General features: G+C 45.0%; 1 protein-coding gene across 7 annotated transcripts in view; it reads left to right on the top strand.

The window, feature by feature from the left end:
- The window catches only part of KATNIP (katanin interacting protein), a 195,695-nt gene that overhangs the window by 76,869 nt on the left and 94,297 nt on the right, over window positions 1-24,529 (top strand). For all 7 annotated transcript variants that reach the window (XR_007147896.1, XM_047839284.1, XM_047839283.1 and 4 more), the window contains one exon: window positions 22,485-22,752. Coding sequence is in view for 6 of the 7 variants with exons in the window: in XM_047839284.1 (XP_047695240.1) it covers window positions 22,485-22,752 (268 nt within the window). In the remaining variant the exon portion in view is untranslated. The remainder of the gene's footprint in view (window positions 1-22,484; window positions 22,753-24,529) is intronic.

Below are 24,529 nucleotides of genomic sequence, written 5' to 3'. Positions count from 1 at the left end.
AAGTGCTAAGCACCGTGCTGAGTGTGGAACATCCATCACTGCATTAACCCTGTGAGTTAACTGCTAGGTACTTTCGTCCTCATTTTGTAGTTTGGAGAAACTGAGGACGGGAGAAAGGATGTTGTTCACCCAGCCCTCAGAGAAACCCAGACTGGAAGCCTCAACCCCGTGACTCCTTATTCCTTGCAATTAACAATCCTAGGCTGGGAACTGGCGCTGGCCTGCTTTTGCTCCCCAAAGTGCCCAGCTCTCTGTAGGGGCACAGTCTTGTAAATATCATTGATGTTCAGCCTGGAAGCAAGGTGCTGAGAGGTGGCCATCTGTCAGTTGTGCTTATGATCGAGAAGACCTGTCCTTTGCCGAATGTCTATCTCCTCAGTGAACCCATAGCTGGGAACGTTGATGAACAATGCTTTTCAAAAATGAAACCCAATGAGGAAACACCCAAACAAAGCCAGATTGAGGGACTGTCTACAAAACAGCTCACGTGGAGGCTTCAAAACTACCAATGGCATAAGTGAGAAAGGTTATTCCAGATAAAAGAGTCTACCAGCAGGGGTGCCTGGGTGGCTCAGTCGGCTGAGTGGCCGACTTCGGCTCAGGTCACGATCTCACGGTTTGTGAGTTCGAGCCCCGCGTCGGGCTCTGTGCGGACACCTCAGAGCCTGGAGCCTGCTTCTGATTCTGTGTCTCCCTCTCTCTCTGCCCCTCCCCCACTCATGCTGTGTCTCTCTCTGTCTCAGAAATAAATAAACATTAAAAAAAAAACAAAAAAGAGGCTAACAGCATACCACAGTTACGCCACATGAGATCCTTGTTGGGGGGGGGGGTGGCAGGGGGCTGTTGGGGTGCTAATTGCCCTAAATTTAAGGATGGTTTTGGGAAATTAACGAATTTGAAAATGAACTACATTGTATTAGATAATATTGTATGGATGTTAAATTTCCTGAATTTGATAATTCTCTCTGTTCTGTTTATGTATGAGAAGGCTCCAGTTCTCAGGTCTGCCCAGAATTGGTGAAGAACCAATGAATGTAGGTGGAGGGTATGTGGGTATTCATTATACCCTTCCCATTATAGTATTCAGATATATTTTCTGTGGGTTTTACCTTTTTTTTTCAAAATAAAAAGTTGTTTGTTTGTTTGTTTTTTTAAAGCTAGCACATTAAGGAGGGGGATATGCCGCTTCAGTAGAGCTAAGCATCAGCAAAGAAAAAAAGAGAAAAGTTTCCTTTTAAGGAGACCTAGTTTTAAAAACTCTGTAGGATTATATTGATGTCAATTTCCTGATTGTGCTTTTGTGCTTTAATTATGCAAGATGCTACCATGGGGGAAACTGACTGAAGGGTACATAGGATCTCTCTCTCTCTGTTATTTCTTACAAACAGCATAAGAAATCTACAATAAGCACAACATGAAAAGTAAAAAGCTAACAACTAAATAAAATAAACACAAATGCACAGGTTCTATCTTCCAGAGGTTCAGATTTTGATCCTGGGCTTGGGCTCAGGCATGTTTGTTTGTTTGTTTGTTTGTTTGAAGTAGCCCACATTTTGCAAACATTTTGCCATGTTTGAGAACCCCAGTTTTAGGGAAAAGACAGCTGTGGATCTCAATTTTTGATTCTGTAAGAATCGTGTAGAATATTTGAAATGCATATTTTAGAGCTAATTTTTAAGATACAGAAGTTGTATATAGGAGATAGCGTAGTTTTTAACAAAAGAATTCCCAGTGATTGTGAATCGGAAGGACTGAAGATTTCAGTTTACCTCGTACAGAAGGAAAGTTTTGGAGATAATTTGCACTTTGTGAGTTGGAACTGGGGACTATAAAAAAACGTTTAAAAGTCTTTAAGTTTATTTATTTTATTTTGAGAGAGAGAGAGACCCAGAGCATACGAGCAGCAGCGAAGGAGAGAGAGAATCTCAAGCAGGCTCTGTGGTGTTAGCGTGGAGCCCAGCGTGGGGCTTGAACTCATGAACCATGAAAATATGACCCGAGCTGAAACCAAGAGCCAGTTGCTTAACGGACTGAGCCACCCAGGCGTCCCCCGCCAACCCCCCAAAAAAGGAGCTTTAAAATTCAAAGTTAGAATCTCATCTCCATCATACAAAATTAGGATAACTATAAAGTAAAAAACAAAATAAAACAACAACAAAAATCCAGGAGGTTCACAAAAGCCAGAAAAGGACGAGAGGGGCTCTGCCCTTGTCTTCAAAACCATATCCTATACTTCTGGTGACAGAGGATGTTACTTAAAATAACAAATGAAAGATACAAAACCGTAATAGCTCCTGACAGCATCTTCTCTATTATAGATCAATTTCTATCCAGAATTTTGACCATTAGTATCAAGAAAAGACCAAGTGATGTTCAACACACTCTTTTAAAGAAGACAGGAAAGTCTTAATGTATTTTAGACATATTTTCATAGACAATTATTTTATTTAGGTTTTTGATGAAAGAGATGAATTTTAGATAGAAAATTAACTTTGTGTTACTGTATCAATACATAATTGTATTAAGAAAATGAATATGAACCCTTCACATTTTGTTTTTCTCACTTTGGTCACGTTCAAAGTATGTTTCAAACTGGAAAAGGAAAAAAAAAAAAGCAACCCGGAGAAAATAGGGGCATGTAAGAGAGGATTTACTAGTTATGACTTGAAAAAATTATGCTGGAATTCAAGATAAGGGTAGAAATACAGTGATGAATAGAAATAGGTGTGGCCAGGGGGACCTGGGTGGCTCAGCAGGTTAAGTGTCCCACTTCGGCTCAGGTCACGGTCTTGCAGTTCGTGGGTTCGAGCCCCATGTCGGGCTCTGTGCTGACAGTTCAGAACCTGGAGGCTGCTTCGGATTCTGTGTCTCCGTCTCTCTCTGTCCCTCTCCCGCTCACACTCTGTCTCTCTGTCTCAAAAATAAATAAACATTAAAATTTTTTTTAAAGAAGTAGGTATGGCCAGCGGGGAGGTCCTGGATCCCTGACTGCGGGGGCCAGGTTTAGCTCATCGATGTGTCTTGTTGGGTGTTCTGTTTTAATTCCAGTGTAGTTAACAGGCAGCGTTATGTTAGTTTCAGGTGCATACATGTACCCTTCTCCTATTTCACCCATCTCCCCTCTGGTGACCATCAGTTTGTTCTCTATAGTTACGAGTCCGTTTTCTGGTTTGTCTCTTTTTGCTTTGTTCATTTGTTTTGTTTTGTTTTAATTCCACATATGAGTAAAATCACGTGGTATTGGACTTTCTCTACCTGACTGATTTCACTTAGCATTCTATCCTCTGAATCCACCCGTATTGTTGCAAATGGGAAGATTTCATTCTTTTTTTTTTTAATTTTTTTTTAATGTTTATTTTTGAGACAGAGAGAGACAGAACATGAACGGGGGAGGGTCAGAGAGAGAGGGAGACACAGAATCCGATGCCAGCTCCAGGCTCCGAGCTGTCAGCACGGAGCCCGACGTGGGGCTCGAACCCACAGACCGCGAGATCATGACCTGAGCCGAAGCCGGTCGCTTAACCGACCGAGCCACCCAGGCGCCCCAAGATTTCATTCTTTTTTATGGATGAGTAATATTCCATTGTGTAGACGTGTACACACACACACACACACACACACGCGCACACACACACACTCACACACTCTTGTGTATCCATTCATCTATCAGTGGATACTTGGGCTGCTTCCATAATTTGGCCATTGTAAATAATGCTGCAATAAACATAGAGGTGCCTATATCTTTTCAAATTAGTAAATTAGCGTTTTCATATTCTTTGGGTAAATACCCAATAGTGGGATTACTGGATCATATGGTAATTCAATTTTTACTCTTTTGAGGAAACTCCATACTGTCTTCCACAGTGGCCGTACCAGTTTGCATGCCCACCAGCAGTGCAGCAGACTTCCCATTTCTCCACATCCTCAACAATATTTGTGGTTTCTTGTGTTTTTGATATCAGCCATTCTGCCAGGTATGAGGCAATCTCTCATTGTGGTTTTGATCTGCATTTCCCTGATGAGTGATGTTGAGCATCTTTTCATGTGTCTGTTGGCCATCTGGATGTCTTCTTTGGAGAAGTGTCTGTTCATGTCCTCTGCCCATTTTGTATTGGGTTTCTTTCTTCTTTCTTTCTTTCTTTCTTTCTTTCTTTCTTTCTTTTTGGTGTTGAGTTGTATCAGTTCTTTACATTTTTGGATACTGCCCCTTTATTGGATATGTCATTTGCAGACATATCTTTTCCAATTCAATACATTGTGTCTTAAGTTTTGTTGATGGTTTCCTCTGCTATGCAGAAGGTTTTTGTTTTGACGAAGTCCCAATAGTTTATTTTTGCTTTTGTTTCTCTTGCCTCGGGAGACATATTTAGAAAGAAGTGGTTATAGACATATAACAGAAAGACATTGCTGCCTGTACTCTCTTCTAGGATTTTTATGGTTTCAGGTCTCACATCCATTTTGAGTTTATTTTTGTGTGTGGTGTAAGAAAGAGGTCCAGTTCCATTCTTTTGCGTGTTGCTGTTATGTTTCCCCAACACCATTTGTTGAAGAGATTGTCTTTTTTCCATTAGATATTCTTGCCCACTTTGTCAAAGTTTAATTGACCATAACATTGTGGGTTTATTTCTAGGTTTTCTATTCTGATCCATCGATCTATGTGTCTGTTTTGTGCCAGTACCATATTGTTTTAATTACTACTGCTTTGTAGTATATCTTGAAATCTGGGAATGTGATACCTCCAGTTTTGTTTTTTTTCAAGACTGCTTTGGCTATTTAGGGTCTTTTGTGGTTCCCTACAAATTTTCAGATGATTTGTTCTAGTTCTGTGAAGAATGCTGTTGGTATTTTGATGGGTTTTGCATTAAGTCTGTAGATTGCTTTGAGTGGTATGGACATTTTAACAATACTTGTTCTTCCAATCTGTGAGCATGGAATATCTTTCCATTTGTTTGTGTCATCTTCAAATTCTTTCATCAGTGTTTTATAGTTTTCAGAGTACAGGCCTTTCACTCCCTCGGTTAATTTTATTCCTAGGTATTTTTTAATTTTTTGTACAATTGTAATTGGGGTTATTAATTTCTCTTTTTGCTACTTCATTGTTAGTGTATAGAAATGCAACATATTTGTGTGTATTGATTTTGTATCCTGTGACTTTACTGCATTCATGTATCAGTGCTAGTAAATTTTTAGCGCAATCTTTAGGGTTTTCTCTATATAGTATCATGTCATCTGCAAATAGTGAAAGTTTTATTTCTTCCTTACCCGTTTGGATGCCTTTTATTTCTTTTTCTTATCTGATTGCTTAGGCTAGGACTTCAAAGTACTATGTTGAATAAAAGTGGTGAGAATGGACATCCCTGTCTTGTTCCTGACCTTAGGGGAAAAGCTCTCAGGTTTTAGAGGATGATGTTAGCTGTGAATTTTTCATATATGGCCTTTATTATGTTGAGTTATGTTTCCTCTAAACCTACTTTGTTGACAGTTTTTATCTTGAATGAATATTGTACTTTGTCAAATGCTTTTTCTGCATCTATTGAAATGACCATATGGTTTTGATCCTTCCTTTTGTTGATGCAGTGTATCATGTTGATTGATTTGTGAGTATTGAACCACCCTTGCATCCCAGGAATAAATCCCATTTGATCGTGCTGAATGATTTCTTTAAGGTATTGTTGGATTCAGTTTGCTAATATTTTGTTGAGGATTTTTGCATCTGTGTTCATCAGAGACATTGGCCTGTCATTTTCTTTTTTTTGGTAGTGTCTTTATCTGGTTTTGGTGTCAGGATAATGCTGGCCTCATAGAATGAATTTGGAAGTTTTTCTTCCTCTTCTGTTTTTTCTGGCAGTTTTCCTTCTTCTATTCTTTGAGAAGAATAGCTATTAATTCTTTAAATATTTGGTGGAATTCACCTGTGAAGCCATCTGGTCCTGGACACTTGTTTGTTGGAAGTTTTTTTGATTACTGATTCAATTTCATTGCTAGTAATCAGTCTGTTCAAATTTCCTTTCTTTTTTTTTTTTTAATGTCTACTTGTTTTTGAGAGCAAGAGACAGAACAAACAGGGTAGAGGCAGAGAAGGAGAGGGAGACACAGAATCTGAAGCAGGCTCCAGGCTCTGAGTTATCAGCACAGAGCCCAACGTGGGGCTTGAACTCATGAACTGTGAAATCATGGCCTGAGCCAAAGTTGGACACTCAACTGACTTAGCCACCCAGGCACCCCAGTCTGTTCAAATTTCTGTTTCTCTCTGGTTCAGTTTTGGGAGGTTGATTATCTGTTTCTAGGAATTTATCCATTTCTTCTAGGTTGTCCAATTTGTTGATATAATTTTGCATAATATTCTCCTATAATCCTTTGTGTTTCAGTGGTATCTGTTGTTCTTTCTTTCTTTTTTAATGATTATTTACTTTTGAGAGAGAGAGACAGAGCACGAGCAGGGGAGGGGCAGAGAGAGAGTGAGACACAGAATCCGAAGCAGGCTCCAGTCTCTGAGCTGTCAGCACAAACCCCAGTGTGGGGCTTGAACTCACGAACCGTGAGATCGTGACCTGAGCTGAAGTCAGACGCTCAACCAACTGAGCCACCCAGGTGCCCTTCTGTTGTTATTTCTCCTCTCTCATTTCTGATTTTGTTTGTCTGAGTCTTCTCTCTCTCTCGCTCGCTCTCTCTCTCTGATGAGGTTGGCTAGGTATATCAATTTTGTTGATCCTTTTCAAAGAACCAGCTCCTGGTTTCGTTGATCTGTTCTATTGTTTTCTAAGTTTCTATTTCATTTATTTGTGCTCCAATTTTCGTTATTTCCTTCCTTCTATGGTTTTGGGTTTTGTTTGTCCTTTCTTATAGTTCCTTTAGGTGTAAGATTAGGTTGTTTATTTCAGATTTTGCTTGCTTTCTGAGGTAGATCTGTATTGCCATAAACTTGCCTCTTGGAACAGCTTTGCTGCATCCCAAGAGTTTGGGGCCATTGTGTTTTCATTTTCACTTGTCTCCATGTATTTTTTTATTTCCTCTGAATTCTTGGTTAGCCCATTCACTGTTTAGCAGCATGTTATTTAACCTCCATATATTTGTGTTCTTTGTAGATTTTTTTCCTCATGGTTCATTTCTAGTTTTACAAAAGCATCGTGGTCAGAAAAGATGCATGGTAGGACTTCAATCTTTTTAAATTTGTTGAGACTTGTTTTGTGGCCTAATAGATGACTTATTCTGGAAAATGTTCTATATGTATTTGAAAAGATTGAGTATTCTGCTGCTTCAGGATGTAATATTCTGATTATATCTGTTAGATCCATCTGGTCCAATGTCATTCAAAGCCACTGTTTCCTTGTTGCTTTCTGTTTAGATGATCTATCCATTGATATAAGTATGGTGTTAAAGTCCCCTACTATTATTATATTACTATCAATTACTTCCTCTATGTTTGTTATTAGCTGCTTTATGTATTTGGGTGCTCCTATGTTGGGTATGTAAATATTTATAATTGTTACAGCTTCTTGGTGAATCGTTCCCTTTATGATTATATAGTGTCCTTCTTTGTTTCTTGTTACAGTCTTTGTTTTAAAGTCTGTTTTGTCTGATGTAAGTATTGCTGCTACCCAAAGCTTTCTTTTCACTTCCTCTTGCATGATAAATGCTCTTCCTTCCCTTTCCTTTTAAGCTCCATGTGTCTTTAGGTCTGAAATGAGCCTCTTGTAGGCAGCATATGGATGGGTCTTCTTTGTTTATCCACTCTGATACCCTGTGTCTTTTCACTGGACCATTTGTTCCAAAGTAATTGTTGATAGGTATGTTCTTACTCTTCTCTTGCTCTTTTTTTTTCTCACTGCTAGCTGGCTTTCTTTAGTATACTTGGATTCCTTTCTCTTTATTTGTTGCTTAGCTATTACTGGTTTTTTTTATTTGTGGTTACCAAGTCAAAGATTTGTATGTAACATCGTATGCATATGCACTCTATATCATAAAGTTGATGGTTGCTTATGTTTGAACCCATTCTTTAATCCTCTCACCCCTCCCCCCCCCCCCCCCCCCCCCCAGTTTTGGGTATATGGTATCATACTTCACATCCTTTTATTTTGTGAATCCCTTGACTGATTTTTACCGATGTACTTAATTTTACTGTTTTTGTGCTCCCTACTTTTCTGACTCTTACTTCCGGTCTTTCCTTTTCACTCAAAGAGTCCCCTTTTAACATTTCTTGTAGGGCTGGTTTAGTGGTCATGAATTTCTTTAACTTTTGTCTAGGAAACTCTTTATCTCTCCTTCTATTATGAATGATAGCCTTGCTGGATAGAGTGTCCTTGGTGGCAGGTTGTTTTGTTTTGAGCACTTTGAATGTATCATACCACTCTTTGTGGCCTAAGAGGTCTCTGCTAAGAAATCTGCTGAAAGCCTTCTGGGGTTTCCCTTGTACATGACTGTTTTCTTTTCCCTTGCTACTTTTTACATTTTAAAGTTTTTGTCTTTATTTATTTTTATTTTTCCAGGAATAGAATTTAGTGATCCATCACTTACATATAACACCCAGTGCTCATCCTAACAAGTGTCTTCCTTAATGTCCATCCTCCCACCCAGTACCCCTCCAGCAACCCTCACTTTGTTCTTTGTATTTAAGAGTCTCTTATGGTTTGTCTCCCTCTGTTTTTATCTTATTTTTGCTTCCCTTCCTCTGTGTTCATCTGTTTTGTTTCTTAAATTCCACATATTTGTGAAATCATATGATATTTGTCTTTTTCTGACTGACTTAATTCGCTTAATATAATACACTCTAGCTCCATCCACATTGTTGCAAATGGCACAATTTCATTCTTTTTGATCACCGAGTAATATTCCATATATATATATATATATATATATATATATATATATATATACTACATCTTTTTTTTTTTTAATTTTTTTTTCCAATGTTTATATATTTTTGGGACAGAGAGAGACAGAGCATGAACGGGGGAGGGGCAGAGAGAGAGGGAGACACAGAATCGGAAACAGGCTCCAGGCTCTGAGCCATCAGCCCAGAGCCCGACGCGGGGCTCGAACTCACGGACCGCGAGATCGTGACCTGGCTGAAGTCGGCCGCTTAACTGACTGCGCCACCCAGGCGCCCCTATACTACATCTTCTTTATCCATTTGTCGGTCAATGAACATTTGGGCTCTTTCCATAATTTGGCTATTGTCAGTAGTGCTGCTGTGAACATTGGGGTGCATGTGCCCCTTCTAGTTAGCTTTTTTTTTATCCTTTGGGTAAATACTTAGTAGTGCAATTGCTGGGTTGTAGGGTAGTTCTATTTTTAATTTTTTGAGGAGCCACCATACTGCTTTCCAGAGTGCACCGGTTTGCATTCCGAAAAGCAGTGCAAATTCCCCTTTTTCCACATCCTCACCAACATGTGTAGTTCCCTGAGTTGTTAATTTTAGCTATTCTGACAAGTGTGAGGTGGTATCTCATTGTGGTTTTGATTTGTAGTTTCCTGATGAAGAGTGATGTTGGGCATTTTTTCATGTGTTGGTTGGCCATCTGGATGTCTTCTTTGGAAAAGTGTCTATGCATGTCTTTTGCCCATTTCTTCACTGGATTATTTGTTTTTCGGGTGTTGTTTGGTAAGTTCTTTATAGATTTTAGGTACCAACCCTTCATCTGATATGTCATTTGTAAATATCTTCTCCCATTCTGTTGGTTGCCTTTTAGTTTCACTGATCGTTTCCTTAGCTGTGTAGAAGCTTTTTATCTTGATGAGGTCCCAGTAGTTCATTTTTGCTTTTGTTTCCCTTGCCTCTGGAGACATGTCAGGTAAGAAGTTGGTGCAGCCGAGGTCAAAGAGGTTGTTGCCTGTTTTTTCCTCTAGGCTTTCGATGGCTTCCTGTCTTACATCTAGGTCTTTCATCCATTTTGAGTTTATTTTTGTGTCTGGTGTAAGAAAGTGGTCCAGGTTCATTTTTCTGTGTCACTGTTTTGCCAACACCATTTGCTGAAGAGATTATCTTTTTTTCCATTGAATATTCTTTCCTGCTTTGTCATAGATTAGGCCATACATTTGTGTATCCATTTCTGGGTTCTCTATTCTGTTCCACTGATCTGTGAGTCTGTTCTTGTGCCAGTACCATACTGTCTTGATGATTACAGCTTTGGGATGTAGCTTGAAGTCTGGAGTTATGATGCCTCCCGCTTTGTTTTTCTTTTTCAACATTACTTTGACTATTTGGGGTCTTTTCTGGTTCCATACAAATTTTAGGATTGTTGGTTCTAGCTCTGTGAAGAATGCTGGTGTTATTTTGACAGGGATTGCATTGAATATGTAGATTGCTTTGAATTAGTATTGACATTTTAACGATATTCGTTCTTCCAATCCGTGAGCATGGAATGTTTTTCTATTTCTCCCTTGCTGCTTTTAAAGTTATCTCATCATCACTACTTTTTGCTACTTTAGTTACTGTATGTCTTGAGGTGAACCTCATTGGGTTGATTTTGTGGGAGGCTCTCTGTGCCTTCCCAGTTTTCAGCAATTATGTCTTCAAGTAAATTTTCTCTCTTCTCCTTCTGGGATCCCCATATTGTGACTGTTATTAGGCTTGATGGTGTTGCTGAGTTCCCTTAATCTACTGTCATTTTTTATTATTATTCTTTTCTCTCCTGTTCACCTCGATTGCTTTCCGTGACTCTGTCCTCTAGTTTGCTAATCCATTCTTCTCCTTCTTCTAGTCTCATGTTTATTCCCTCTAGTGTGTTTCTCATTTCAGTTATTGAGTTCTTCACCTCTGATTTGTTCGTTTGTGCTTCCTATTTCTTTGTTGAGTCTCAGTGAATTCCCCCCACTCTTAAGTCCGGTGAGTATCTTTTGAACCGTTATTTGAAATTCTCTACCAGGCAGGCTACTTCTCTGTGTTTCATTTATGTCTCTTGCTGTGACTTTGTCCCATTCTTTCATTTGGGAATATTCCTCTGCTTCCTCATTTTGTCTCTCTGTGTCTGTTTCTGTGTGTTACAAAACTCAGCTATATCTCTTGCTCTTGAAAGTAGTGGCCTTTTGAAGAAGAGGTCCTACAGTGACCCCTCAGCTCAGTGTCCCCGGTTTTCTGGAACCTGGCGCTTCAGGGGTGTCTCCTATGTGTTGCATGTCCCCTGCTGTTGTGGCCGAGCCACTGTTCCCTTCAGTCCAGTTATCATCAGTGGCTCTCTTTGCCTGTTTAGGGCAGGGTTTGTTCCCTGTGTTGTTAGTAGGCCGGCGTGGGGCTACCTGGGGCTTGGGTTGAGTCAGACCAGGCATTTGCCAGAGATGCAGTAGCACTGAACTGCAGGATGCTTTCCCTGTGTCGTCCCCTAAGAAGCTTTTGTTGGTGGGCAGGGCCTGCGGTCAGACCGGATGTCTGCCCCCAGTCCGCTGCCGGGTCTGCAGTTGGAGTGGTGTATGTGGTTATCTCTCCCCTGCCCTGGGGCAGGAGTCACTTTTAGTGCCACTAGCCCCTCGTGGGGCTGTTTACACACTACCGGGCTGGTCGCAACACTTTGGACGGGTTCCAGCCAAGGGCATATTGAAGGGGGCGTGTCCACAGGAGAACGTCGGGGCCAGCACACTGTTAGCAAGCTAGGTGGGAATTGTTGGCACTGTGCCCTTCCCACAGGCATCCACAGGTCCAGGCTGGGGTCATGGGAGGGAAATGGCACTGGCCATCTCCTTTATTCCTGGAGAAGCCTCCTAAGGGTCCCTGCCCCTCCAGCCCACACTCTGAGATGAATAAACAAGTCTCCCTCATGTACACCCCAGGCGTTTTTCAAACTGCTGCTTCTGCGCTGTATCTCCACAGGCATGTTTGTTGTGCTGTCTCTTTAAGGGCAGGAACTCAGTTTCCTCTCGCCTTCTTGGTTCTCCCAGAGCTGAGCCACTGATCTTTAAAGTTCCAGGTGATTAAGTCTCACCGATTATAAGAACCCACAAGGTTGGGCCCCTCCGGTTTTCAAAGCCAGATGCTATGGGGACTCATCTTCCCCGTGCAGGTTCCCCACGCTTGGGGTGCCTGGTGCGAGGGTCTGTTTCTCTCCCTTCTCTGCACCTACAGCATCCCTCCCTCGGTCCCTCTCACGGACAGTCCTGCGGGTGCGTTTAGCTCCTGACTGTCTCTGTTCTTCCTCCTTTCTTCGACGTGGCCTCTGCTCTGTATTTAGCCGCCTGTTCTGCCAGTCTTTGGGTCATTTTTTTCTGGGTTATTTACACCGATGCGGGTGTTATCTAGTTGCATGTGTGAGACGAAGTGAGCTTAAAGCCCTCCTACTCTGCCATCCTCCCTGGAAGTCCTGTTCTGTTTTGAATTAGAAAACTTTTCTTCTGAGCACGCACTCTCCCATCTGCCCTGGTCCCCACCGCTCCCTAATGTGTGACACTCACCCTCCCATTGCCATTTTATGCTACATTACATCATCTGAAGACGTTGGAGCTTGTGACTCCTTTTCACAGAGCCAAAAGGAGCCAGTGGCTGAGAGTCAGTAAGCCTCGAGAGGGTATTTTGGGCCTTCCATAAACTTTGGGGCCTCGGCCAGGTCTCACTCCTTCAGGACCCCCTTTCCTCTCAGTCACCAAGAAGGGGTGGATTAGATATTTCCTGTGCCTGTCAGCTCTGAAATTGTAAAGACTTGATGGAGTTTATAGGAAACCTCTGTTCCTGCTGACAATATCCGTAGGAGTCGAGGTTACATCAAAGCTTCATGATGGCAGAGATGTGCACCGTCTCTGCCTGCAGGATCTCTGGTCCCTAGAAAAGCGCCTGGCATAGAGTCCGTTTGCAAATAAATCTTCATTAAGCCAGTGAATTGAATCATTGGCTGGTGTGGTCAGTGAACGAGGGGCTGGTATAGATATTGATTAGGCACCCCGGCCAGCCCACACAAGCTGAGTTCAGTCATCACGTCCCGGTGACAGTATTTTCCAAACTATGAGTCAGAGTTTGGAGTCTTAACACATAAGCTGACAAGACTCTTTGCTGCTTGTGGTACAAAAATCAGCGTGGGGGATGGAGTTTGGATCCTGAAATACTGGGATAGCTGGCACATGGTGCCAAATGAAATGAGTATTTTATTTTATTTTATTTTTAATTTTTTTTTCAACGTTTTTTATTTATTTTTGGGACAGAGCGAGACAGAGCATGAACGGGGGAGGGGCAGAGAGAGAGGGAGACACAGAATCGGAAACAGGCTCCAGGCTCCGAGCCGTCAGCCCAGAGCCTGACGCGGGGCTCGAACTCACGGACCGCGAGATCGTGACCTGGCCGAAGTCGGACGCTAACCGACTGCGCCACCCGGGCGCCCCTGAAATGAGTATTTTAAGTGACAGGAGTGAGGCAGGCAAGTAACAAGCACCGCCCTTGGCCTGGGTGTCCGGGTGCGGCAGGGAGCGGTGGGGATATATTGACACAGCTGGGCAGTCATGTGGACACAAGGGCCCAGGGGTACCGGGCTTTCCAGTTTCAAGAGAAGCCAGGTGTCTGGGTTTCTTGGCGTTCGGCTTCTCCCCGGTTTGTTTTTGCTTTTTTTTAATGTTGATGACGGGTTCGTTATTTTCTATCGAGCAAACGGAATGCATGGCTGGTTTGGCCCGAGACCGCCAGCTTGCAACTTCCGGTTTGGATAGCTTCGTCTGTTCCTGATGACAGGAAGCGGAGCCCTTACTCCGTTCTCAGCGGCACTTGAGTTAGCCTCTCTGGTATTCAGAGCCATCAGGGGGCGAGGTTCCCTTGAATGCACCCAGAGATGCCCATCTAGACAGCTCAGGCCAAAGGACAGCCTGGCCGATGGCATCAGGCAGGGTCCCGGGCAGGAGGGTCAGACGGCACAAGGCCAGCGGTGCAGGAGTGATTCATGTGGAATGACGCTGAACAGGCACCAACGGCCCACGAAATGCGGGTCCAGAAGTGCGAGACGTAGTGATTCTTTTACCTAAGAGAGCATCTCTGTACGTGACGACACCGGATGGTATCCGAGTTACTAAAGCATCGTTTTCAGTCTCAATGAAAGGAAAGAATAACCGACCTCTGCATCGCTTTTGGAATAAATGACGTCATTCATTTCTTGCATTTGTAGCCTACTTAGGATTTCTTAGGTATTTTTACATTATTTCGTATTATTTAACATAACATCTGACATATGAGTGCCTTCTCATTAGAAAAGATTCAGGCAATTCGGAACGTGTAAAATATGAAAGGCTCTCTCCACCTCCCCAGCCAAACTGTGCCCGGCTTTTGTTTTTTGAGCCTGTATACTTTATTACATCATTTATTTATTCATCCACTCATTCGCTTATTGGCCTCTATTTCAGTTCGTTTCTACTTTCATTTGATCCTTTACCTAAATGTTTTGCTTTAATGTATTGCTTTGGTTCTCTCCCCACCTCCACGTTATAACTTCGGTTTGTTAAGTTAAATGTTTAATCCGTTTAATTTCCATCTTGTTTTCTAATATAACAATTTTAAGTCTATACATTTTCCTCCGAGCACTGCTTTGTCCTTGTCCTACAAATTTTGCTATGTGTATAATGTCTTCATTGTCATTTCTCTTTCTTTCTTTCTTTCTTTCTTTCTTTCTTTCTTTCTTTCTTTCTATTTATTTATTTTTGAGAGACAGATAGAGACAGAGCATGAGCAGGGGAGGAACAGAGAGAGGGGGAGACACAGGATCCGAAGCCGGCTCCAGGCTCGGAGCTGTCAGAGGGGCTCGAACTCACGAACCGTGAGATCGTGACCTCAGCCGAAATGGAGTCGGACGCTTAACCGACTGAGCCACCCAGGCGCCCCTTCCTTGTCATTTATCTCTAACTGCTTTGTGATTGGGGGTGGAGAGGGTTCCTCAACATTTCTAGGCGCCTGGAAGCATTGTTCGTTACTTTGGCTCTATCCCCTCATCCCTGCGCAGTTTCCTACAACCAGCCCCTGCTCTGGGCAGGCCCGGGTGAGGCACACTGATGCCGAGAGGTTTGCCAAGTGCCTCACAGCCAAGGAATCAGGCAGGCAGCCTCCAGTGCCCTTCTGCCTCCACGGCCCCTTCCCTTTCCCTTACGTCACCACTCCCTAAGGCAAGGATAGATTTGCTTCTTCATAATGATAGATGTTTGAGACCGAACTCCAAGGCGCTTCATAAATAAATTTAGCTTTGAATGAAAATTAGTAAAAGACAATCCAAGGTTCAATGGGACAGTAAGAAAGTACCAAAAACTAAACACCACACGGGTATTTGAAGCATATTAACACGTGACTCAGATATTCCTTGCCATAGTTTCGCCAGAATTGGTGTAGGGGAAGGTGGTTTTAAAAATACACGGCGTGGACCCTAAAGTTAGGGCTCAGGTCACTTTATTCTGGAAAGCTTGTGATCCAAGAGCCACCAGGTTTGAGGCGTGGGCTGGCAAGCCCCAGGTTTGGCCTCTCGAAGCCTGTTGCACTTGTAATGTCTTCTAAAATGGCTGTTTTTGTTGCCAGATTAGAAATTCCGTGAGAACAGATACTCTGTCCGCCTGGTTCATCCCTCCATCCCTAATATTTAGCAGTCAGACGCACTTATTGGGATAAGCGTACTCAACAATAAATATTCATCGAATAAACGAGTGAGTGAAAAGAAAAACAAATGAGTCGATTAACCCCTTGAGGCGGGGTAAAAACCCTTTCTGGGCCAGGCAGATGAATATAAATGTGCATCATGGTTCGTATAAGGCAGTAGGCGTGAGTGGGAATTATTACAACTAACTGTGTGGGCCAGACTTCGAGCGTTCCAGATCCCAATTTTATAACTCTGCCAACCAAGTGAGAGACACTGGGGGGGGGGGGCAGGGGGACCGGCGGCAGGTCAGTGACCTCCACCCCAGAGTCTGTTGCTTCTCCTCGAAAACCGTCAGCGTATCTGTTGCGGCTTCGTGATCTAAACGTCCGATCTTCTCGTAGGCAAAGTCAGTAGGGTCTGAGACACAAAGGTGAGCATGCTGTCATCTCAATTTGAAATTTTCTGGAAAAGCAAGACCTCTGGAAAAGCAATCACGGAGCACTGATTCATAGCTATTATCTCATTGCAACCCTTTAGCAACCTTGTCAGTTCGCCAGGCCGCATTTTCCCACATTAGCAGGGTGGGGGTGGGGGGTGCTTTTGGCCCAGAGTCTTGCCGGGGGACACAGGGTGGCTGGAGTCAGGCCCAGAACCCCCGGCCCAGAACCTAGACCCAGCCGTTCCCTTTTCTGAGTGTCGTAAGAGGTTTAATGCCTCATCCATGAGCACTTAGCACGCACTTCAGCACGTTTAGTGGCCTCAAGGCAGCTTTGTGTCAAAAGCTCTTACAGGCGGCTGTCATCAGTTCCATGCAAACCAGGGGACAGCCACTGAGCACCTCGCTTTCATCCCGCGCGAGGGACCACTTGCTTCCGACGCGTTGGTACCAGGCAGGGAATAAACACGGGCACGTGGTGAAGAGCCCAGACTTTGGAGTCAAGACGGTCATTCATCCAAACGGGCCCTGCCATTGCTGGCTGCGTGACCTCGCCCTGGTACATAGACAGGTGCCCTGAGCCTCTAAGATAAGGGCACCCACCGGGATGGTGAGGGGCAGCAATGAGACAAGGTGCATAGAGAGGTTAGCTTGGTGGCCCGTATGTAACAAAAGCTTCGCAATTGGTAGCCGCTACGGCTGTTGATGTTACAGTTATTGTCACTATTACGGCAAACGTTTCATGTGTTGTGGCGCCCGGGTTCCCTCTGTTCCTAGCCCAGCAGAAGGAGGCAGATCAGGCACGTGAGGCACTAGTCCACTGACCGTCAAACCCCTGCCACGTTTTACCTGGTGGTCTGGTGTCTCTTCCTTCCTCCGCCTCGCCCCTGGCTCTCCAGAGAGGAGGAGACCGATTTGTTCTCCACCCGTACTGTTTACCGCCTGGCCTCTGTACAGAGGGCTTTCTGTCGCAAGGGTGTGAACTTAACATTTTCAACAGCGAACACTGAGGGGCGCCTGGGTGGCTCAGTCGGTCAAGAGTCCGACCCTGTTTCGGCTCAGGGTTTGTGAGTTCGAGCCCCAGGTCTGGCTCTGTGCTGGCAACATGGAGCCTGCTTGGGATTCTCTCTCTGTCCCTCTCTCTCTCTCTGCCCCTCCCACTCCGCCCCTCCCCTGCTCTCTCCTCTCTGGCTCCCTCTCTCCCAAAAATAAATAAATAAAAACTTACAAAAACTTTTCAACACTGAACGCCGAAATCACAAGATCGTAAAGCAAAGCTCTACAGTTAGTGTTCACAGAGAAATTTCTGGATGACAGCTTCAAAGCAACCAGTAGATCCCCCTGCGTGGTATGCGTTTGAAGTATGGGCAGGTTGGCTTTCAAAGCGACCAGTTCAAGGTCTTCATCTTTCCAGATGGAAAGGTTTTGAACGGCTTTCCCGGGGGAGTATTGCTACTTACTCTGTCTCCCCTTTGCCCTGGAACAGATGGTTTTGAATCACGTGGGCGTCATAAGAGCATAGGTTCCTAAAGTTTGCTCATCCAGTGTGAGCAAGTGTGTTATTTTCCTTTGTGAAGAAGACACCAGCTGTGCAGAATCTAGGCTTCTTTTTCATATGTATTTTGTAAATACAATTATGGCGTTGAAAGTTGCACTAATTTAACAAAAGCAAAAACCAAATTGAAATGGGAGGAATTCTTGAATTCAAATTTCTTTTTTTTTTTTAATGTTTATTTATTCTTGAGAGAGAGTGAGTATGCTATGCATGAGCAGGGGAGGGGCAAAGAGAGAGAGAGACAGAGAGACAGAGGATCCAAAGCAGGGTCTGTGCCAACAGCAGGGAGCCCGACGTGGGGACTGAACTCACAAACCGTGAGATCGTGACCTGAGTTGAAGTCGAACACTTAACCAACTGAGCCACGCAGGCACCCCAAAATTCAAATTTCTTGATCACAAGAGGTTTTTAAAAATATCTCATCAGGGGGCACCTGGGTGGCTCAGTCGGTTAAGCATCTGACTCTTGATGTCGGCTCAGGTCACAATCTCATGGTTCGTGAGTTCAAGCCCTGCATCAGGTTTTGCGCTGACAGTGTGGAGCTTGCTTGGGATTCTCTCTCTTCCTGTCTTCCTGCCTCTCCCTCTCTTTCTCTCAAAATAAATAAACATTTTTTAAAAATTTAAAAATATTTCATCGGTTTAAAAAATTACGAAAAAAGATATTTACAGGTTAGAGTTGCCATTTTTAAAAACTCCGTGTTTCCATTTAAGATGGATTTGAAGGGGCCCCCCGGGTGGCTTAGTTGGTTAAGCGCCAGACTTCAGCTCAGGTCATGATCTCACGGTTCGTGGGTTTGAGCCCCGTGTCGGGCTCCGGGCTGACAGCTCGGAGCCTGGAGCCTGCTTTGGATTCTGTGTCTCCCTCTCTCTCTGTCCCCCTATCCCCCCCCCTCCCCCCGCTCGTGCTCTGTCTCTCTCAGTCTCTCAAAAATAAATAAACATTAAAAAAAATTAAAAAAAAAAAAGATGGATTTGAAATGACTGGCTGGAAAATGAGGTCAGGGGTCCGCCCACACTGCCTGCTGTCTTCTGGCTTTTGTTAGCTAAGCTAAGGCCTTAGGTTTAGAGCATTGCATTCTGGTCCATGACCCAAGTGTGCGTAATTGTCTAGTATTTATTTGGTCTCTAAATGGCTTCCGTGTTTACTGTCAGATGTTTTACCACAGATTCTCCAACTCCGTGTTCTTTATTTTGATTTCACCGTGCATTGTTTGGATTTTGTTCTGGGAGGTTTGTTGTTGTTGTTTTTTTTTTTTTCCTGAGAAAGGCTCAGGAGTGCTATATTCCCTGAGTTTCTTCCTGTTAGAATTGGTGGCCTGCTTTTCTTTTTCTTTCTTTCTTTCTTTCTTTCCTTCCTTCCTTCCTTCCTTCCTTCCTTCTCTTTCTTTCTTTCCTTCCTTCCTTCCTTCCTTCCTTCCTTTCTTCCTTCCTTCCTTCCTTCCTTTTTTCTTTATTTATGAGAGACAGAGAGAGAGAGAGAGAGAGCACCCGAGTAAGGGGGAGGGGCAGAGGGAGAGAGACAGAATCCTAAGCAGGCTTCCTGCTCAGTGCCGAGCCCGACGCGGGCTCAGTCCCATGACCCTGGGATCATGATCAAAATCAAGAATCAGACGCTCAACTGACTGAGCCACCCAGGCGCCCCGATGGCCTGTTGTTTTGAAATCTGGTCCATTTGACCGGATGCACTAAGTCAGGTAGTCGCTGGTCTGTCATCTTCCGGAGTTAGGCGCTGCTGCTTTGTGAGTCACTCTTTGGAGGGGACAAGATTTGGTCCGGGATGGAGAGCAGCTCCTTTTCGGACAACTGGCTGTCCAGGGTCCTCTACCCCACTCTCTCTCCCACTCCTGTGGGGAATTTACCTATTTGCCAGAGTGACGGACGGGATTTAAACATAAATATAAATATATCATTTTCTCCTAATTACAAAGTTGGAAACGTGCTTATAATAATAAAAAAAAAAAATTGATGGGGCGCCTGGGTGGCCCAGTCGGTTAAGCGTCCGACTTCAGCTCAGGTCACGATCTTGCGGTCCGTGAGTTCGAGCCCCGCGTCGGGCTCTGGGCTGATGGCTCAGAGCCTGGAGCCTGTTTCCCATTCTGTGTCTCCCTCTCTCTCTGCCCCTCCCCATTCATGCTCTGTCTCTCTCTGTCTCAAAAATAAATAAATGTCAAACAAAAATTTTTTTTTTTAAAAATTGAAAATAAGTAGGGGCTCCTGGGTGGCTTAGTCGGTTGAGCATCCAACTCTTGATTTCGGTTCAGGTCGTGATCTCATGGTCATGGGTTTGAGCCCCTGTGTTGGGCTCTGTGCTAAGCGTGGAGCCTGCTTGGGATTCCCTCTCTCCCTCTCTCTCTACCCCTCCCCTGTTCAGACTCTCTCTCTCAAAAATAAATAAATAAACTTAAAAAAAAAGTAAAACAAAATGGAGAAGAAAGTTCCCATAATGCCACCCCCAGAGAGAACACTGTTAGTAATTTGGTGACTATTTTTCCAGACTTTTTTATGATTTTTTTTTTTAATTTTTGAGAGAGAGAGAGAGACAGAGCGTGAACAGAGGAAGGGGCAGAGAGAGAGAGGGAGACACAGAATCCAAAACAGGCTCTAGGCTCCGAGCTGTCGGCCCAGAGCCTGACGCGGGGCTCGAACTCACAAACCGCGAGATCGTGACCTGAGCCGAGGTCGGGCGCTCAACCGACGGAGCCACCCAGGCGCCCCTATTTTTCCAGACTGTTTGTAGGCATATTTGCACACATGCACAGAAACCATTTTTTTTCAATTGGACGTATCCTACATGTGCATCTTTCGACATGCTTGGTTTTGCTTAAACGTATGTCTTCCTATCTTTCTGAGTAAGGGTGCGAGAGCTACCTCGTTTTCTGTGGTGGCTGCTCAAGGCTCCGTTGGTGCCACTCGACGCCACTACCTCTTCTCGTTGCACATTGAGATCCTTCTCTATTGTCAAGGATCCCTCAAGATCATTCTCTTATCAAGGATCCCTCCATGACCTTCGTATATTAGGACTGAGGGATAATTCTCAGAGAGATTTGGTCAAAGGGTGTATATACCCTGTTCATTTCTAGCCCATCGTTTGTCATCTCTGCCTCCAAAACGCATCTCCAAATGCACCTGCTGTCCCCACCTCCGCAGCCACCTCCGCCTTCCCCCACTGCCGCTGTACCTGTGTGCCCTGTTTCCATCCTGGCCCCACCTCTCAAATTCCACTCGGTACCCAAGAGCCCTAGTGATCTGGTGTTTTTTTTTTTTTTAATTTTATTTATTTTTATTTGAGAGAGAGAGAACACGAGCAGGGGAGGCGCAGAGAGAGAGAGAGAGGGGGAGAAAGCGAATCCCAAGCAGGCTCCACACTGTCAGCACAGAGCCTCATGCCTCCTGACCGTAGAATTTGGAGAGTGGGAAGCCTTCCTGTATTTACGTCCTTCCTCTCTTCCGTTTGGTACCGGCTGCCGGTGTTTGCAGTGGTATGCCATTCTCAAAAACCATATGGTCTCTGTACGTCTCTAGGATTCCACCCATTAGACAAGAGCTTGCTTCACAGATCTTTCCTGGAGAATTTCCCTCTATTCCTGGCTTCTACTGAGATGTCTCCAAGGATCCATGAGTCCCATGTCTCGAGAGAACCCTCAGCATGATTGAATACCCCAAACTTTGGATCCTTTCCCAGTAACTAGCAAAAGGTTGTCCAGCCATGCTCAGGCTTCTCTCCCGAGCGTGTTTTTCTGACCGTGAATCTCCTCATTGTAGCATCCTTTGCAACCTAGATAGGCTGAGAGTTGCCCACATCATCAAATCTCAGGTCCACGCGCCGCTTCTCACGTAGCTGTAGACACAGTTCGGCTAAGATCCTGCCGCTACGTCATGGGACTCCCCCTCTCCTGGTTTCCGTAACACGCTCCTTATTTCCCGAGTCCCCACAAGCAGCACATTTGGTGTCCATCATATTTCTACTGCCGGGTTCATCTAAGATGGTCAAAGTATTCTAGTGCCTCTCCACTCTTCACGAGCTATCACTGACTCACAGGGTCCTGGGGTTATTAGGACGTGGACATCTTTGAGGAGTCGTCACTCGGCACACCACAGCCGCTAGTAAGTTTTACTGGCCAATCACACATATACGGCAAGCATACTGATTGCTTCCCGTTTTCTCAGAGCTATGTTCGATAACACGAGCTCTGCCGGTAGTATAGCTGGGCTGACCAGACCCACTGGTTTGCCCAGAGAGTCGAGTTTAAAATTTTTGTCCCAGGGTAAGCCCTTTATCCCTTTCAGAAGGATCGTGGTCGGTGATCCATTTCCTGGTCTCTCCAAGTGTAGACCTTCACGTTTCGCCTTTCGTTTGAAAGTCTACCGTCTCACGGAGACGAGACACAGGTTGAAAAAAAAAAAAAAGGCCAACCGAGTGCTAAATCTTATGACGTCTCAGGTGCTTCTAAACATCCTTCAGTACATAGGATAGCCCCCCCACAACTCTCTGCCAGACACTTTACCGTCTGGAATTTCAGGATCATTTGGAGGCCTTTGGGATTTCATATTCAAAGTGTGGTCCCTGGACCAGCAGCATTAACATCACCTCGTTAGAAGCGCATCTTCTCGGGCCTCATCCAGGACCCACCGAATCGGAGACGCTGATGTGGGGGGAGGTGGGACCCCACAGTCTGTTTACAGGAGCCCCAAACCAAAACACTTGTGACGCACACCCGCGCACACACACGTACACTCTTAGTGACATCCCAGGCGTGTGACCACAATTCATAACTGTAATTACCACCCTGCTGGAGAGTGGCTCGTTTGTCCCTTTCATATCTTCCGAGCGATGACCACACGTGTGTCAAGATGATTTTGGTAAATGTTCGTTTGCTGGGAATAGTCCCTCGGTTCTAATGATCCATTTTCAGATGAGTTCTTCTCAAAAGTAACATATTTCATTTTTTGCCTCTCTTCTTGACTTTTGGCAGGAGCTAAGAAAAAGCCTGGAACTTAGTGTAAATCTACAAAGGAAACAAAAAGACGATTCCAGCGATGAGTATGACTCTATCGAAGAAGATGTGCTCTCAGAGCCAGAGCCCGAAGAGCAGGTGCTGGGGGGCCACCGCAGAGATGACCCCGCCCCTTCCAGTGGGGACTCGGTGCAGAAGGATGTTCCCAAGGACCAGGAGATGGAAGGACGCCCTCCCCGGGGCCCAGACCCCCTCGTGGTGCTGGAATTTAACCCAGCTTCCAAAAGTGAGCTCTGCCTTATGTGGCATTTCTTTGCCTTTGGTGGCTCTGGGCCTAAGAGCAGGACTTGTATGTCCAGCAGGGCTTCAGGAGTTCGGTCTTGGGCAGACCGTCTCGCAGGCCAGGGAGGTATGTCCATCTGTGCATTGTAGGAAGTATAACAGGGTCCACATGCCAACTGGCTAATGCATACTGGCTTCAGCAAAAGGGACTAGATTGGCTTGGTGAACGGAGGAGACCAGGGCTGTCATGGGACTCTTGGCCCCTCCTCCCCGCACCCCCCCCCACCCCCCGCTTCTCTCTCCTCCACTTCCTCCCTCTCGTCTCTGCCTTCATTTGTCCTGGGACCCTTCTGAGGTGGGCTCTCCACATAACTGACACAGAATTGAGACACTGGCTTTATGCCTCCCTCAGAAAATGGATTTTTCTTCCCAAAAGCTCCAGTGCAGGTCCCAGGCCTGGCTCTTGAACCCACATCGGGTCACATCTCTGAACTAGTCACTGTGGCTCTGATGGACCAGGTCCAGCCAATAAGGCCTTGGGTGCGGTCACTGCCAGCCAAACCACATGGACAGGTAGTTTCCAAAGGGAAAGTCAAGGTAAATCTGAGGAAGGAAGGAAGCGTGCAGGACAGACAGAAACAGCAGCTGTCCACGAGGGGAGGTTTTCCAGAAAGGACCCTGGAAAGTTGAGTAGAGAAAACAATTGATGAGGGGGCAGGGAGGGGCCTACCTGCCACAGTCCCCGTGCCCGGGCCCGAGCTGGCTTGGTCTGTGCCCGTCTTCCCTCTCCATTCTGAGCACATCCTTCTCCAAGCTGGCTGTGCCACATGCTCTGAACCAAATATCAAGGCCAACCAGCTGGGAAGCGTGAGTGACCCTCAGGGAAGAGGAACAAGGGAATGTTTGAAATCAGACAGAGTGTATCAGTCTGCTTGTGCCGCATAACAAAGTACCACAGATGCGCCAGGAGCTTAAACAGCAACAGACACTTACTTTCTTACAGTGCTGGAGGCTGGAAGTCCAAGGTCAGGCTGCCAGCAGGTTGTTTTCTCCTTCAGCCTCTCTCTTTGGCGTGGACATGGGCATCTTCTCCCTTGTGGCCTCACCTGGTCTGCCCTCTGTGTGTGCCTGTGTGTCCTCATCTCTTCTTCTTTTACAAGGACACCAGGCAGATTGGATTAGTGCCCACCCTAAGCGACTCGTTTTTCCTCACTAACCCCTTTACAGACCCTGTCTCCAAATACAGTCACAGTCTGAGGTCCTGGGGATTAGGACTTGAACATATGAATTGTTGCTTTTTCTTTTAATTAATTAATTAATTAATTTTTGAGAGAGAGAGAGAGAAAGAGAGAGGGAGAGAGAGACCAGGGGAGAGGCAGAGAGAGAGAGAGGGAGAGCGAGAATCCCAACCAGGCTCCGCGCTCTCAGCGTAGAGCCCAAAGCAGGGCTGAGACTCATGAACCGTGAGATCGTGCCCTGAGCCGAATCCAGGAGTCAGACGCTTAACCCACTCGAACCACCCAGGCGCCCCTTGAACATATGCGTTTTGGGGAGACATGGTAACAGGCAGCCCTGGAAAAACCCACACCCGGTGGTTGTTGCTTCCAGAGAGCGAACATTTGTCCCTTGGGCGTGCTCTCATTGTGTGCTCTCACCTCCAAACCTTTGCTTGGGCCGCTCCCTCTGTCTAGATTACCACATCTTCCTTCCACCCCGAAGCCTAAAACCTGGCTCCCTGCTTTCCCCTCAAGACTCAGCTCCAGGGCTGCTGCTTCCAGGAA

The sequence above is a fragment of the Prionailurus viverrinus genome, chromosome E3 (assembly GCF_022837055.1).
Source record: "Prionailurus viverrinus isolate Anna chromosome E3, UM_Priviv_1.0, whole genome shotgun sequence".
NCBI lineage: Eukaryota > Metazoa > Chordata > Mammalia > Carnivora > Felidae > Prionailurus > Prionailurus viverrinus.
Note: the sequence above shows the minus strand (reverse complement) of the source record. Positions and strands in the feature narration are given on the sequence as shown.